The sequence below is a fragment of the Loxodonta africana genome, chromosome 9 (assembly GCF_030014295.1).
Source record: "Loxodonta africana isolate mLoxAfr1 chromosome 9, mLoxAfr1.hap2, whole genome shotgun sequence".
Taxonomy (NCBI): Eukaryota; Metazoa; Chordata; class Mammalia; order Proboscidea; family Elephantidae; genus Loxodonta; species Loxodonta africana.
The window spans coordinates 65,518,593-65,533,591 of record NC_087350.1 but is presented as its reverse complement, the minus strand read 5'-3'; the positions used below and the strand labels follow the sequence as shown (position 1 = coordinate 65,533,591).

Below are 14,999 nucleotides of genomic sequence, written 5' to 3'. Positions count from 1 at the left end.
ACCAAGCATGATGTCCTTCTCCAGGGACTGATCCCTTCTGATAACATGTCCAAAGTATGTGAGACCAAGCCTCTCCATCCTTGCTTCTAAGGAGCATTCTGGCTGTATGTCTTCCAAGACAGATTTGTTCATTTTTTTGGCAGTCCATGGTATACTCAATAACCTTCACCAGCACCACAATTCAAAGGCGTCAGTTCTTCTTCGGTCTTCCTTATTCATTGTCCAGCTTTCAGATTCATATGAGGCAATTGAAAACACCATGGCTTGGGTCAGATGCACGTTAGTCCTCATGGTGACATCTTTGCTTTTTAACACTTAAAAGAGATCTCTTGCAGCCGACTTGCCCAATGCAATGCACCTTTTGATTTCTTGATGGCTACTTCCACGGGTATTGATTATGGATCCAAACAAAATGAAATCCTTGACAACCTCAATCTTTTCTCCATTTATCATGATGTTGCTTATTGGTCCAGGTGTGAGCATTTTTGTTTTATGTTGAGATGTAATCCATATGGAAGGCTGTGGTCTTTGATCTTAATCAGTAAGTGCTTCAAGTCCTCTTCACTTTCAGCAAACAAGTTTGTGTCAAGGTTGTGTTAATGAGTCTTTCTCTAACCCTGTTGCCGTGTTCTTCTTCATATAGTCCAGCTTCTCGGATTATTTACTCAGCATACAGATTGAATACATTTGGTGAAAGGATACAACTGCGATGCACACCTTTCCTGAATTTAAACCATGCAGTATCCCCTTGTTCTGTTCAAACAACTGCCTCTTGATCCATGTACAGATTTCTCATGAGCACAATTAAGTGTTCCAAAATTCCCATTCTCCTCAATGTTATCCATAATTTGTTATGATCCACATAGTCGAATGTCTTAGCGTATTCAATAAAACACAGGTAAAAATCTTTCTGGTATTCTCTGACATCAGCAATGATATCCCATGTTCTGTATCCTCTTCTAAATCCAGCTTGAATTTCTGGCAGTCCACCGTCCATATACTGTTGCAGCCACTTTTTGAATGATCTTCAGCAAAATTTTGCTTGTCATGATATTAATGATAAATATTATTCGATAATTTCCACATTCGGTTGGATCACCTTTTTTGGGAATAGGTATCAATATGGATCTCTTCCAGTCGGTTGGCCAGGTAGCTGTCTTCCAAATTTCTTGGCATAGACGAGTGAGCACTTCCAGTGCTGCATCTGTTTGTTGAAACATCTCAGTTGGTATTCTGTCAGTTCCTGGAACCTTGTTTTTCGCCAACGCCTTCCAAGCAGCTTGGACTTCTTCCTTCAGTACCATGGGTTCCTGCTTATATGGTACCTTCTGAAATGGTTGAACATTGACCAAGTCTTTTTGGTATAGTGACTCTGTGTATTCCTTCCATCTTCTTTTGATGCTTCCTACATTGTTTAATATCTTCCCCATAGAATCCCTTAGTATTGCAACTCGAGGCTTGAAACACTGGTGGCATAGTTTCCAGCATCACAGCAACATGCAAGCCCCCACAGTACAACAAACTAACAGATGCGTGGGGGATAAAGTGATTAAAAATAAGGGAAAAAAAGTCTTTTATATTTACCTTGTGTTTTTTTCTGATTTCAGATGCCTTTCATTTCTTTGAGGAGATCCACATTTTCATCTGGTATCATGCTTCCTTCTGCCTGAAGAACTTCCTGTCCCATTTCTTAATGTGCAGGCCTTCTGGCAATAAAATTCTTTCAGCTTTCATTTCTCTGAAAAAAAGTCTTTAGTTTGTGTTATGGATTGAATTGTGTCCCCCCAAAATATGTATTGTAAATCCTAACCCCTATACTTGTAGTTGCAATCCCATTTGAAAATGGGTTTTCTTTGTTATGTTAATAAGGTCATATCAGTGCAGGCTGTGTTTTAAGCCAATCACCTTTGAGATATAAAACGAGCAGATTAGGCACAGAAAAGGACGCAGAGGTGGAAGAGGATAGATGCCAAGCCACACGGAGATCACCAAGGAGCTGAGGAATAGAAGCTGAAAAAAGACTAGGACCTTCCCCCAAAGTGGATAGAAAGAGAAAAAGCCTTCCCCTAGAGCCAGTGCCCTGCTAGCCTCTGAAAAAACTGGAAGAAAATAAATTTCTGTTTGTTAAAGCCACCTACTTGTATTTCTGTTACAGCAGCACTAGATAACTAAGACAATCTGCCTTTAATTTTGAAATTTATTTTCACTGGACATAGAATTCTGGGTTTAATTCCTTAAAGATGCAACTCCATTGTCTTTTGGCTATGTTTCTGATGAGAAATATGCTTTAATTCATCTATTAATTCATTTATTTATTGTTGTAATCTTTATATTTGACTGCATCTGATTTTTACTCTGGCTGCCTTCAAGGCTTTCTTTTTTATTCTCAGCAGTTTGACTATGAGGTGTCTAGAGTTTGTTGTAGTTGTTGTTATTGTTTATCCTGATTGTAGCTTTTTGGATTCTTGGATCCATGTCTTGTTGTCTTTCATTAATTTTGGAAAATTCTTGGCCATTTTCTCTTCAATTATTTCTTCTGCTTTGTTTTCTTTTTTCTGATACTCCAATTACACATATATTCAACTGTTTGATATGATAGCTCTTGGATACTTTCTTCTTAAAAAAAAGATTTTCCGCTCTTTTTTTCCTCCAATATTTCCATTTGGACAATTTCTTTTGACTTACTTCAACGCACCGATTCTTTCCTTAGCTGTGTCTAGTCTGCTACTAAGCCCATTGAAAGGATTCTTTATTTCCTTCATACCTTTTTTTCTTAGCATTTTGACTTGACTCTTTTTTATAGTTTCCATCTCACTGATGAAATTCATGTTTGTACCTGTTTTCCACCTTTTCATAAGATCCTTAGATGTTTTAAAGTCCCGATGTGACAGTTTCAACATCTGTATCATCTCTGTGTCAATTCCCCTGATTGCTCTGTCTCTCGGTAACGGGATATTTACATCTTGCTTTGTTGTACACCTCTAAATTTTATTTTTTTAATGCTAGGCACTGTGTGTAGGAAACAGAAGAGGCAGAGTTAATGGTATTTATGCATACCTCTTCTTCTCTCAGGCTAATTTTGTAGGAGATTGAGTCAATCTAATTGCGAATTGAGCTGGGTTTGGGTTGTTGTTTTCGTTACCTTCAGTGCACCACAGCCTTTGTATTCCTTCAGCAGTTGGCTGCTGTTACTTTATGCTTATAGTGAGGCCTGCAGTTCTAGAAAAATTCCCTTTATTTTCTTGTTCCACTCAGCTTTTGGTAATCCCTATATGCGTGAGCAACAGAGGAAATCTCTCTCCATGCTTTTGCCCCTCCAAACCATAGATGGTTGTTGCTTGTTATTTGCTGTTGCTAGTCTCATAATGGGAACAATGATGTTCTCTGTTGTCCTGGTCCAGCTTCAATCTTAAGTATACTCTGTTCTCCTGGGCCTTGGTGGTGGGGTTTTCTCAGCATGCTTGCCCCTTCTCCCTATTCCCGACCTTCCTTCCCATGGCAGTTAAGCTCTACTTTGAGTCTATGGCTGGTCTTGGGCAAGAGATCTTTTCCTATTCCCCCTCCCCCGCTTAAGGGTAGAAGGCCTCCACTTGATTTTGGTGCAGAATTCTGGGCCGAAGAATTTTTCCTATCCCTTCTCAAGGGTAGAGGATTCTTGCTTCTGCTCCTTTCCTAGCAGCTATGGGTCTCTGCCTTTGTCCTAGGGATGAGAGGTTTTCCTTCATCTATTTCAGAGACAAGCTGGTTTTGCTTCTAGTCCTCTCCCAGAACCAGCGGAATTTTGCTTGGCCCTGGGAGTAAAGAGATTTGCCGCCCATCCCCACTGGTTTAAGGCTTTTGTTTCCTACAACAGAAGGGTCTAGAAAATTGAAGTGGAGTTTCATGCCTGCCCCTCACTAGCAAATGATCACCTCTTTCATGCCTGTAACACCTAGGGGGGCTCTTGCCAATCTCCTGCCCTGTCCCCAATCTTTCTTGTGAACACCCAGTGGAGGCCATAGAAAAGAATTTGCCAGTGAGTGCGACCTCCCCTTGTGTCTGGGGTTCCTAGCCACTCCAAATTGACATGCTAGCTTACATTTGGCTTTTAAGAATTTGTTAGCTTTTAACGAATTTCTTTTACCTATTTTTATGCAGCAACATCTCTCTCCCATGCTCTGCCAAAGGTTAATTTTTTTTGTCTGTTCTTGGAGGAGCTCATAACACTCTGGGATTCAGTTTACTCAGCTGCCTTGTGACCTCAGTTCTGTGATTGGCTCAAGAAAAGTTAAAATTTTGTAGATTGTCTGGCTTTTTTTATGTTGTTAGAGTAGATGCAATGTTCTCTTGAGGCTTTCTACATTCTAAGTGGAAGCAGAACTCTCTTTTTATAGCTTCTTAACTGGAAATACGCTTCAATTAGAAAAATACCCAAGAATGAAACTGGCCTGGTTTGGGTCATGTGCTCTTCCCTGCACCGATCACTGTCCTCCTGGAGATGGGTTACTAGGGATGCTATATGATTGGCCTTACCTGGATTAGGGGCAAGAGATTCAGGATCTTTTACCAGAAGAAAGTATAGAAGGGATGCCTGTCTAAACAAAACCAAACCAAACAAAACCAAGCCAGTAGCTTCTACTGTGATAAATACAGATTATTTCTAAAACTAATATTCCTAAGGAAAAAAGTAATATATACACATAGCAAAAATTCAGAGTACAAAAGTGTATACAATGAAATGCAATTTTTCCTCCCAAATCATCCTTCAGTCGTCCTCCTCAGAGACAATCATTGCAAACAATTTCTTGAACAGCCAGCCAGAAAGTTTCTCTGCATATACAAACACATACACACACAAACACATACCTCCTCTCAAAATAGAAGCTTTCTTAACCAAACCTGCACTTAGCTGACTCATAGGCTTAATCAACTCTCTTCACTCTTTCTGTAAAACACACAATGAATACCTACAACATCCACATTTCAGCTTCCACCAGGTGAGTTTTAGTTGTGCGTATTCTAAGCCTGTTTATGCTGATTGTGGTTATAGCCAATAAGCCCAGGAAAAGATGCTCAACATCACTAGACATTAAACCAAACCAAATCAAACCAAACCAAACTGCTGCCGTCAAGTCAATTAGGACTCATAGCAAACCTAGAGGACAGGGGAGAGATGCCCCATAGAGTTTCCAAGGAATGGATGGAGGATTTGATCTGCCGACCTTTTGGTTGGCAGCTGTAGCTCTCAACCACTGTGCCACCGTGGTCTCACTTATATCTATAAAAAAAAAAAAAAGTTGCCATCTAGTCAATTCCGACTCACAGTGACCCTACAGGGCAGAGTAGAACTGCCTCAGAGGGTTTCCAAGGGACGACTGGTGGATTCAAACTGCCAAGCTTTTGGTTAGCAGCCATAGCTCTGCACCATCGGGGCTCCACTTATATCTATACTAAAAAAAAAACAACAACATAAAAAAAACCTTTGTTGTCGAGTCAATTCTGACTCATAGCAACACTGTAGGACACAGTAGAACTGCCCCATAGGGTTTCCAAGGAGCGGCTGGTGGATTCAAAATGCTGCCCTTTTGATTAGCAACCGATGCTCTTAACCACTGCATCACCAGGGCTCCCATTAGCCATTAGAGAAGTGCAAATCAAGATCACAATGAGATACCACTTCACGCTTTCTAGGATGTCTATAACATTTTTGATGAGGAGGTGGAGAAATGGGAACCCACATATATTGCTGGTGGAAACTTGAATGGTGCAGTCACTCTGAAAAAGAGTCAGGCAGTTCCTCAGAGGTTAAATATAAAGTTACCATACAACCCAGCACTTCTAGGTATATACCCAAGAGAAATAAAAACATATGTCTACATAAAAAACTGTACATGAATGTTCATAACAGCATTATTCATAATAGCCAAAGAATGGAAATAACACAAATGGCCATCAACTGATGAATGGATAAACAAAATGTGATATATCCATAAATGTAATATTTGGTCATACAAAAGGAATGAACTACTAATACACAATTCAACATGGATAAACCTTGAAAACATTATCCTCAGCAAAATAAACCAGACACAGAAGACCATATGTGGTATAATTCCACTTTTATAAAAAGTCCAGGATAGGTCAATCTATAGAGATAGAAATTAGATTAGTGGTTGCCAGGGCTAGGGGATGGAGGGAATTGGGGAGTGACTGCTAATGGGTATAAAGTTTCTTTTTGAGGTGATGAAAATGTTCTGAAGTTAGGTGGTAAGAGTTGTAAAATTCAGTGACTATTTAAAAAAAATTACTGAATATTTTAAAGGGCGAATTTTATAGTTTGTGACTTTATCTCAATAAAGCTGTTATTAAAAAAAATAACAAGCCGGAAGAGGTTACTTCGGATCTTCCATATTTAAGACTTACTAAAAATTTTACATTATTTTGGAAAAAACATGTATGGGGGTGGTCATCTCTCCAGTTCTATTCTTCCCCATCCCATTATATAGCTGTCATGAAGTTTGGTTGGGATCATCCTTGCTCCCAGCTCAGATGGGTCCTGATTTAGCCATTCTAGTCTTCCTTGCAGCAGCCTAAACCAATTAGCAAGTAGCACTAAGGATTCGCCAATTAGAAAAAGTGGAGCCCTGGTGGTACAGTGGTTAAGAGCCTGGCTGCTAACCACAAGTTGGGAAGTTGGAATCCACCAGCCATTCTTGGAAACCCTATAGGGCAGTTCTAATCTGTCCTATAGGGTCGCTACGACTTGGAATTGACTCGTTGGCAACGGGTTTTGTTGTTGTTGTTTTGAATTAGAAGAAAGAAAAGCAAAGCGTAAGAATTTGGTTAGGTGGTTGTGAATAACTAACACATTTTCTCTCTCACTGGATGAGAGCGGAAAACTTTGAGGCATGAATAACTGCTGGCAGCCATCTTGCAACTATGAGGGAAGTCAGCTTGACACAGAGAAGGAGAGAACCAAGACTGTCACAAAATAGAGGGGCAAGGGCTCCACTGAACCATGCCTGGAGTCTGTGTCCTTTAAACAGGGTGTGACCATATGCCTAGTTTAACTAGGACAGTCTCAGTTTACACCAGTTCTCCCAGCCTGATTGTCAAATAGTACCCCCTTTCTCTCTCAAAAGCATCCAGGCTTTAGACAATCGCATATATGGTCCCGGAAACCCTAGTGGGGTAGTTGTTAAGAGCTACGACTGCTAATCAAGAGGTCCACAGTTCTAATCCACCAGGCACTCCTTGGAAACCGTATGGGGGCAGTTCTACTCTGTCCTATAGGGTCACTATGAGTCAGAACCTACTTGATGGCAGTGGGTTTGGGTCTTTTTGGTTTATATATGGTCCCATTACCTATAACTAGATTTTTAGTTCCATATCAATTGTTGTTTTGTTATTACCTGCCATCGAGTCTTCCCTCGACTTGGGGAGATCCCATACGTTACGGAGTAGACCTGCTCCATAGGGTTTTGCTTGGCTATAATCTTTATGTAATTATCCAGTTCGGGTTGGATATTCTGTCATTTGCTGCTGAAGACATCTTAACTATTAAATACAGGAAAAACAAATCTTTGTAATGAGGGCAGATTCTGAGTCTTAATTACCTGGAGCATGAAATTGGTGGTTGTGTTAGTTATCTAGTTCTGCTACAACACATATACCACAAGTGAATGGCTTTAACAAAGAGGAAGTTATTCTCTCACAGTCTAGGAGGCTAGAAGTCCGAATTCAGAGTGGAAGCTCTAGGCAAGGGTTTCTACTTCTGTCAGCTCTGGGAGAAGGTCCTTATCATCAATCTTTTCCTGGTCCAGGAGCTTCTATGCATAGGGACCCCAGGTCCAAAGGACACACTCCGCTCCTGGTTCTTCATTCTTGTTGGTATTAGGTCCCTCTCCTTTCTGCTTGATTCTCTTTTATATCACAAAACAGATTGACTCAACATACAATCTAATCCCATAGGTTGAGTCCTGCCTCATTAATATCATAGAAGTAGGATTTACAACACATAGGAAAATCACACCAGATAACAAAATGGTGGACAACTACACGATACTGGGAATCATGGCCTAGCCAAGTTGACACACATTTTTGGGGGACACAATTCAATCCATAACAATGGTAGAGGGTGTCAAAGTCCAGAACTTGGCTGTACCTGGAAGGCTTACTTTTCCCCACCTTTACTAAACCAGGGTTAACTGTTTCTTAAGATGTGTCCATTCAGACTGTGTTTTGACATGCTCCTTTAGATTGTTCAGCTGGTTAAAAAAAGACTCAAAAAGTAACCACAGATGACATCCTCTTATTATTTACTCGGCAATCTCTTACTCTTTCTTCAGGACCTAGGTTCCCTTCTGCATGAAGTCTCTCCAGACTTTCCTGAATAAATGTATTCACTTCTAAGTCCCAAACAATTCTCCCCACTCTCTTTATCAACACTTAAAACACTGCATTACAATGATCTGTTGATGTGTTTATCTCCCATAACAGACTGTGAACTTTTCCTGAAAAAGGTTATATCATTTTTAACTCTGTCTGCAAAGCATGAGCACAATGTGCTCCTGGAACATAGTATATTTCAATAAACATCTGTTGAGAAATGAAGAGAGATAACTGGACAGGAAAGCTATTAGTTTACTTTGCCATCTTAACTGTCTGCTCAAATAATTTTGCTCAGTATTTTCCACTGTACAATGACTAACCATTAATAACAACTCCCAAACCCAAATAACCCCAAAATAGTTAATGTGGGCAATTGAATTTAGGCATGAGATTAGTTTATAGAAAAGACCCCAAAGTTGTTTCTATATCCTTTCATTACAAAATGGGTTGTTTCATGCTTCTGCACGTTTAAGACTTCAAATTTATACCCATAATTAAATAGAGGCTTAAAAATAATTTGATATAATTTTTGAACCATAAAATTACTAGGCTAGTGGCTCAGTGCCTTCACAAATTCGTTGTTAGTTTGGTACCCATTCATGCAAACGTTGCAACCTTTTTCTGTTGATTGTGAACTTAAAACAAACAAAAAAATGCAGTATTTTCATGTAGACAAGACTCTAAAAACTTTGCTTTGTGTTAATCCTGCTTCATTTTACTCTGAGTATTTTCTAATGTATTTATTACCAAAAATGATTTTAACACCTATATGATATTGGTGTTTTTTACATGTCAGAAGGTCTCATGTGTACCTAAATAACTTTCTAATCTTATTCTTTGCTTGTGCAGTTTATTTCAAGGCCTGGAATTCATTTTTCTCATGGAGTAAGTTAGGCGTTTTTGTCTACTCCTTATGACTCAATTATTTTTCTCCTGTTCCATATGATTGTCCTTTAATTGCATCGGTTTCAGATTGACTAAACCAGGTATGTTAGCAAGAAGATGAGATCTATGGGATAGTCTGGTTTGTCTAATAAACAAGAATTTTGAAGTGTTGTATATTTCTGTCACCAAGAGAATGATTTGCTTAAAAAATTATTTTAAATATAGTTAATTTAATTTTTATAGGTGGACAATAGTAAAGGAGGCAATGGAGAAAACAAAAGCTATGATGTAAATGAAATTGGAAGAATGAATACACTCTATAAATAATAAAACATTCATAAAATTTTTATGTGCTGGAGCTGTTCTAAGTATTTTACATATGTTAACTGGTTTAGCTTTCATAGCAACTCATTTTATAGGCAAGGAAACTAGGACAACAGAGGTTAAGTGACTTGCTCAGGTCACACAGCTAGTAAACGGTAGAGCTGGGATTCAAACACAGCCAGTCTGACTTTCACAGTGTATGTGTATTAACCAATAGTCTACACTGGATCCTAAAACAAAGCATGCTTAAGATAGTAGGTATTTTATAGAGATCACAGACTCAGAAGATCCAGTTTCTCACCAGCCTTTGTTCCTTAGTGAAAGTTAAATTAACACTTTAATTATATTGTTGGAAATTCCGTGAAATAATATAAGAAGCAAATTTTACTGGCATTTTCCTGAATTATTTTTTTAGAGAAAAAAGTACTTATGAAAAAGATTGTTCTTTTTAGTTCTTCTACTTGTTGTTTACTTAGTTGAATTGTTCTGAAATGACAGTATATTTCATGAAATTTCTCTAACTGAAATAAAAGATGTGGTAAAGAGGAAGAGTAACATTTAAATTGCTAGTGTATCTTAGCAGAAAAACACATGGCCTATTTTTAATACAACTTTCCTGTGTCTTTAGATGATGAAATTGACTTACATAGAACACTAGATACTTTATCACACCAAATAATGATAGACAAAAAAAACAAGACAAAAAAAAAAAAAACCCAAAACAAATACTTTGTAATCAGAACTTTGAGGACTGAACATGTACTATACATTGTTTAAATTCATTGATACTGTGTTTGCTGGGTCCAAACTCCAGCTCTCTGACTTTTCAGTTGTGTCACTTGGGTAGTTAATTTTTTGGCCTCCAACTGTACATTTCAGGACTGTTGTGAAAATCACATTGATATTTTAAGAATTCGTCTGGCATGAAACTTGTGTCCAATAAATATTAGAGTTTCAGTTTCTGTGTGTCTCTTTCTCCTTCCCTCTCTCTTTCCCCCTATGATAAATGGTAATTACCAAGTTTGCTTATACACACACGGAGTCTCATATACATGGAAATGCTCGACAATGAATAAGAAGACCGAAGAAGAATTGATGCATTTGAATTACTGTATCAGTGAAGAATATTGAATGCACCACGGGCTGCCAGAAGAATGAACAAATTTGTCTTGGAAGAAGTATAGCCAGAGTGCACCTTAGAAGGATAGATGACTAGTTTTCATCTCAGGTACTTTGGACATGTTATCAGGAGGGGCCAATGCCTAGAGAGGGACATCATGCTTGGTAACATAGAGGGTTAGCGAAAAAGAGGAAGACCCTCAATGAGATTGATTGACACAGTGGCTGCAACAATGGGCTCAAACATAGCAATGATTGTGAAGATGAAGCAGGACCAGGTAGTGTTTCACTCTGTTGTACACAGGGTTGCTATGGGTTGGAACTGACTCAACAGCACCTAACAACAACATTGTATTGTCACTGGAAAAAGTCGGAAGCCCTGAACTGGTGGAAATGTTTTTCTAGAACAGAGGGCCCTTTAAACAAACAACAACAACAACAAAAGTGTTAAGTGCCAAAAGTGAGATCAGCAATCATGGTCTTTGCAATATGCCAGCAGACTCCTATGCTGCCGCACTACATTTAAGAGATTTAGACTTTAAAGGCACACTATCTACAGAATGTTAGGATTACATATTCTAAAGCTCTTGCTTTAAAATCATCAACCAGGTTTGGACAGACCTAGTTTAACTATGCAAAAGTATAACATAGCTGATCTTTAATCTACTAATTATACTCGATTATAGCAATTCTGTTAACTCTAAAGAATATCTGCTTCTTTTGGCTTTATTTGGCCTCATTTTCCATTTCATTGATTATACTGTATAAAATTCTTTGTTGTAAGGTTTCAAAAGCATTTTTGAAAAATGCATAATAAAACAAAATGCTTAAATTAAGCAATTGATGTATTTTATGAAATCTAAGAGCCCATATGACTAAGGGGGGAAAAAAAATCCCATCATTTTACCGTAAAATACCATTGACTGTGATGTATTTCCATTTTAGAAATGTTAAATGTTTTTTAAAAGTGTGTCTTAGAATTGATAAACTACAACAGCAACGTTTTAAAATTGCCTTCTGCAATGCTATTTCGAAGTTAGCATTCTATCTTGCCATAACTTTAAATTATCAATTATTCTCAACAATAGGAATTTTTCTAAGCATTGTTCTTTTCCATTGCCTTTACACGGGTAAATTAAGGGGTTTCACGAATTGGTTCTCAATATGAACATTAAACTCTTCTGATGGTAGTTTACCATTTGATGTGACATTAAGGTAGCTCATTCAGTCAATATTAACTATAATAAATAGCATTAATAAAACAAACAAGTTCTTTGTTTTTCAAAATTCAATTCTGAACCCTCTCAAGGGAAGTCACGGATTATTTGAAAGGAAATCATTTGAAATAATAACATTGTTTAAACATAAAACAACGGAGAAACAATATAAATTCATCTATGGCTAAAGAAACAAACAAAAACATTTAGTATTAGATTAAAACATCTCTCTGGACTGCTTTAAAATTAGGAAAAATATTAAGCTACCTTACTATTCAAAGTGCTACTTCTCGAAATCAGGTATGTTGGTTTCACTTAACAATTCTAAGCAGCCACATTTCAAGTGTTCAATAGTCACATGTGGCTAGTGGCTACCATATTGCACAGCAGTCTTAAAGGATTTCAATATTAACTGATTTTTTACATTCTGAGTTTAATAATTTCTTTTACATTACACAGTTGCTAAACTGCTTAAAGATCTGTGAGACACACGGAAATTGTTTTACTCTCAGGGCCGTTTGGACTCAAGGCTCCACAGCATTAAAAGCAGTGAGGGAGGAAAGCAAAAGGAAATCCCTGGGTCCAGGAACTTGGCCTGGAGGAGGCCCTAAGTCGCTCCACGCAATGCCCGGCGGGAGGCTGCGGACACGGCGTGGAAGTTAGACTGCGAGTCCAGCTCGGGCGGCTGCGCGGAACCGGTCTTCTTATGGGGCGCTCTGGAACAGCAGTATCGGACACAGGGAGAGCAGCCTCCGAGCCAGACACAGGGTCCCGCTCCACTGCAGCCGCTGAGAGAGTCGAGCCCACCGCTGCAACGCTGCCTACCCGGAACGCCGCCGCCCGACGCGGAGAGGTGGGCGGCAGCGACCGCGGCAGGAGAGGAGCCCAGGGGAAACCCGGCCGGCGTCCAGCAGAAGCCGCCCTCTGCGCGCTCGCCACAGTGACGCAGCGGGTGCGCGGGCGGGGAGGAGCGGCGCGCACCGCCCCCGATGGGCGGGCGCCGCGGTTCCGGAGGGCGGGGCGGGGCGCGCCCGGGAGTCCAGGCGGGAGCCGCCTGTTTCGATTAGTGCGTGGAGCGCGGCGGCGGAGTAAGGCGACGAAGCTGCGGGACCTGGCGCTCAGCGGCGCGGCGCGGTGGGGGCGCAGGCGCGCAGGGTCCGGCGAGGGTCTGCAGAGCCGAACCGGAGCTTGGGGCCGCGGCTGCCCTGACTGTAGAGCCCAGGCTTCGCAGCACCCGCAACCGCGAGCGCGCAGAGGACCCCTCGCGGGCGAGTGCGCGCGAACGGGGACGCGCAAGCCCTGCCCGCCCCTTCCGTCCCCACCCCCCTCCGCCCCTTCCTCTCTCCACCTCCCTCTCCCCGCCAGCGCCCCCGCGCCGGGCGCCCACCCAGTCCGCCTCCTGTGAGAGCGCTGTCCGCCGCGGCGGCCGGAGAGGGCCGGCGGGCCGGGGGATGGCGCTGCTGGACCTGGCCCTGGAGGGAATGGCCGTCTTTGGGTTCGTCCTCTTTTTGGTGCTGTGGCTGATGCATTTCATGGCCATCATCTACACGTGAGTGAGGGGCAGTTCTTGGTGTGGCGGTCGGGGCCTTGGGGACCGACGGGCGTGGGGAGATGTGCTCCCTGGAGGGGGCTGGGCTCGGGTGAGGATAGAGAAAGCTAATTCTCAGACTGCTTCTCCCATTCCTTCTCCCCTTGGACTGGCATGGTGGTGGAAAAGTGTTTGGCGAGTGAGGGGGTTGCTGGGCTGCAGGCGACTGCACCGCCAGGGAAACGGAGACTGCTCTTACGTGTCGGGCGGAAGCTTGTTTGCTGGGTTTGTGTTGGGCATTCGTGGTGCTTGTCGTCTGGGCCAAGATGTATAGTGTTTTGGTTTTTTTTTTTTTCTCGACACTGGCCACATTTCTGTTATGTTAATGGTCGTTTCCTCTCTTTTGGGAGCTGCACACAGCCTGCAGATCTCCCTGTGGATTTTCTTCTTCCTGGAAGAGCTTTATGCGCTTAGATAGGTGTGAAGCACCTGTCCACCTTGAAAAATGTCCATCAAACCTTCGAGCTGTTGTATAGCTTTGATTCATGTCAGCTTGTAATTTCTGTGTGGATTTCCTTCCTGTTTGCAGTTTCTCATTTATCGTCTTGCTCAGATTTATATCTCTTCTCTCCTCCCCCCATACATATCTTTTCGTTAGTTATTGAGCAAATACTTCTTGAGGCCTACTAAATGCCAGTCACTGTTCTTGTGCTGGGGACACAGTGGTGAGCAGGACAAATTCCTGTCCTCATGGAGCTTTCCTGTCTAGAAGGGAGAGACAGATAATAAGATTATTTCAGAGAATGATAACCCCTATGAATGTAATAAAACAGAGTGATGGAATAAATAGTTACAGAGGGTATGTGGCTAGCTTTGGTATTTCACTTGTTTAAATAAACGTCTTTAAAATGAAATCCGCCTTCCTGAAGAAATGACAGAATTGCATAAAACACATTACTAATATGGATTCATGTGGCTTTTTTAGTCTTAAAGAATCATTGTGTGCTGTAATCTTTACCACCAACTTGTGTAGGTTACAGAGGAACCCTGGTAGCGCAGTGGCTAAGCGCCCCGCTGTTTACTCAAAGGTCGTCGGTGATTCGAACCCATCAGCCGCTATCAGCTGCAACACGGGAGAAAGATGTGGCAGTCTGCTCCTGTAAAGGTTAATAGCGTTGGAAACCCTATGGCGCAGTTCAGCTCTATCTTATAGGTTCGCTAGTAGCCAGAATTTACTCGAGGCCGGGGTTTTTTTTTTTGGAGGGGGGGAGGGTTAGTATAGGGTGTATGTGAGTAGAGGAGGAGGAAAGACTAAGAAATTCCTTTAGTTTTATTTTTCCTTTGTACTACAAAAAAAGATGATTTCCCTTTTGAGAATATTACATTTTATTCGTATAGGGTAGCATTTCCTGGTACTTGAGAAAGATGCTACATTGCATGGCATATACTCATGTTGCTTTGAAAGTAAAGGAAAATGTGAAGGAAGCTTGGATAGTATTGATCTTAGTTTTTGAAGTCAGAATCGACTAGATGGCAACAGGGTTGGGTTTTTTGGG

General features: G+C 41.0%; 1 protein-coding gene across 1 annotated transcript in view; it reads left to right on the top strand.

The window, feature by feature from the left end:
• Positions 1 to 13,271: 13,271 nt before the first annotated feature.
• UGCG (UDP-glucose ceramide glucosyltransferase) overlaps positions 13,272 to 14,999 on the top strand; it is a 52,554-nt gene continuing 50,826 nt past the window's right edge. Inside the window, exon 1 of the mRNA XM_003407805.4 lies at positions 13,272 to 13,464. Within this exon, the coding sequence (XP_003407853.1) occupies positions 13,367 to 13,464 (98 nt within the window). The 5' untranslated portion in view covers positions 13,272 to 13,366. The remainder of the gene's footprint in view (positions 13,465 to 14,999) is intronic.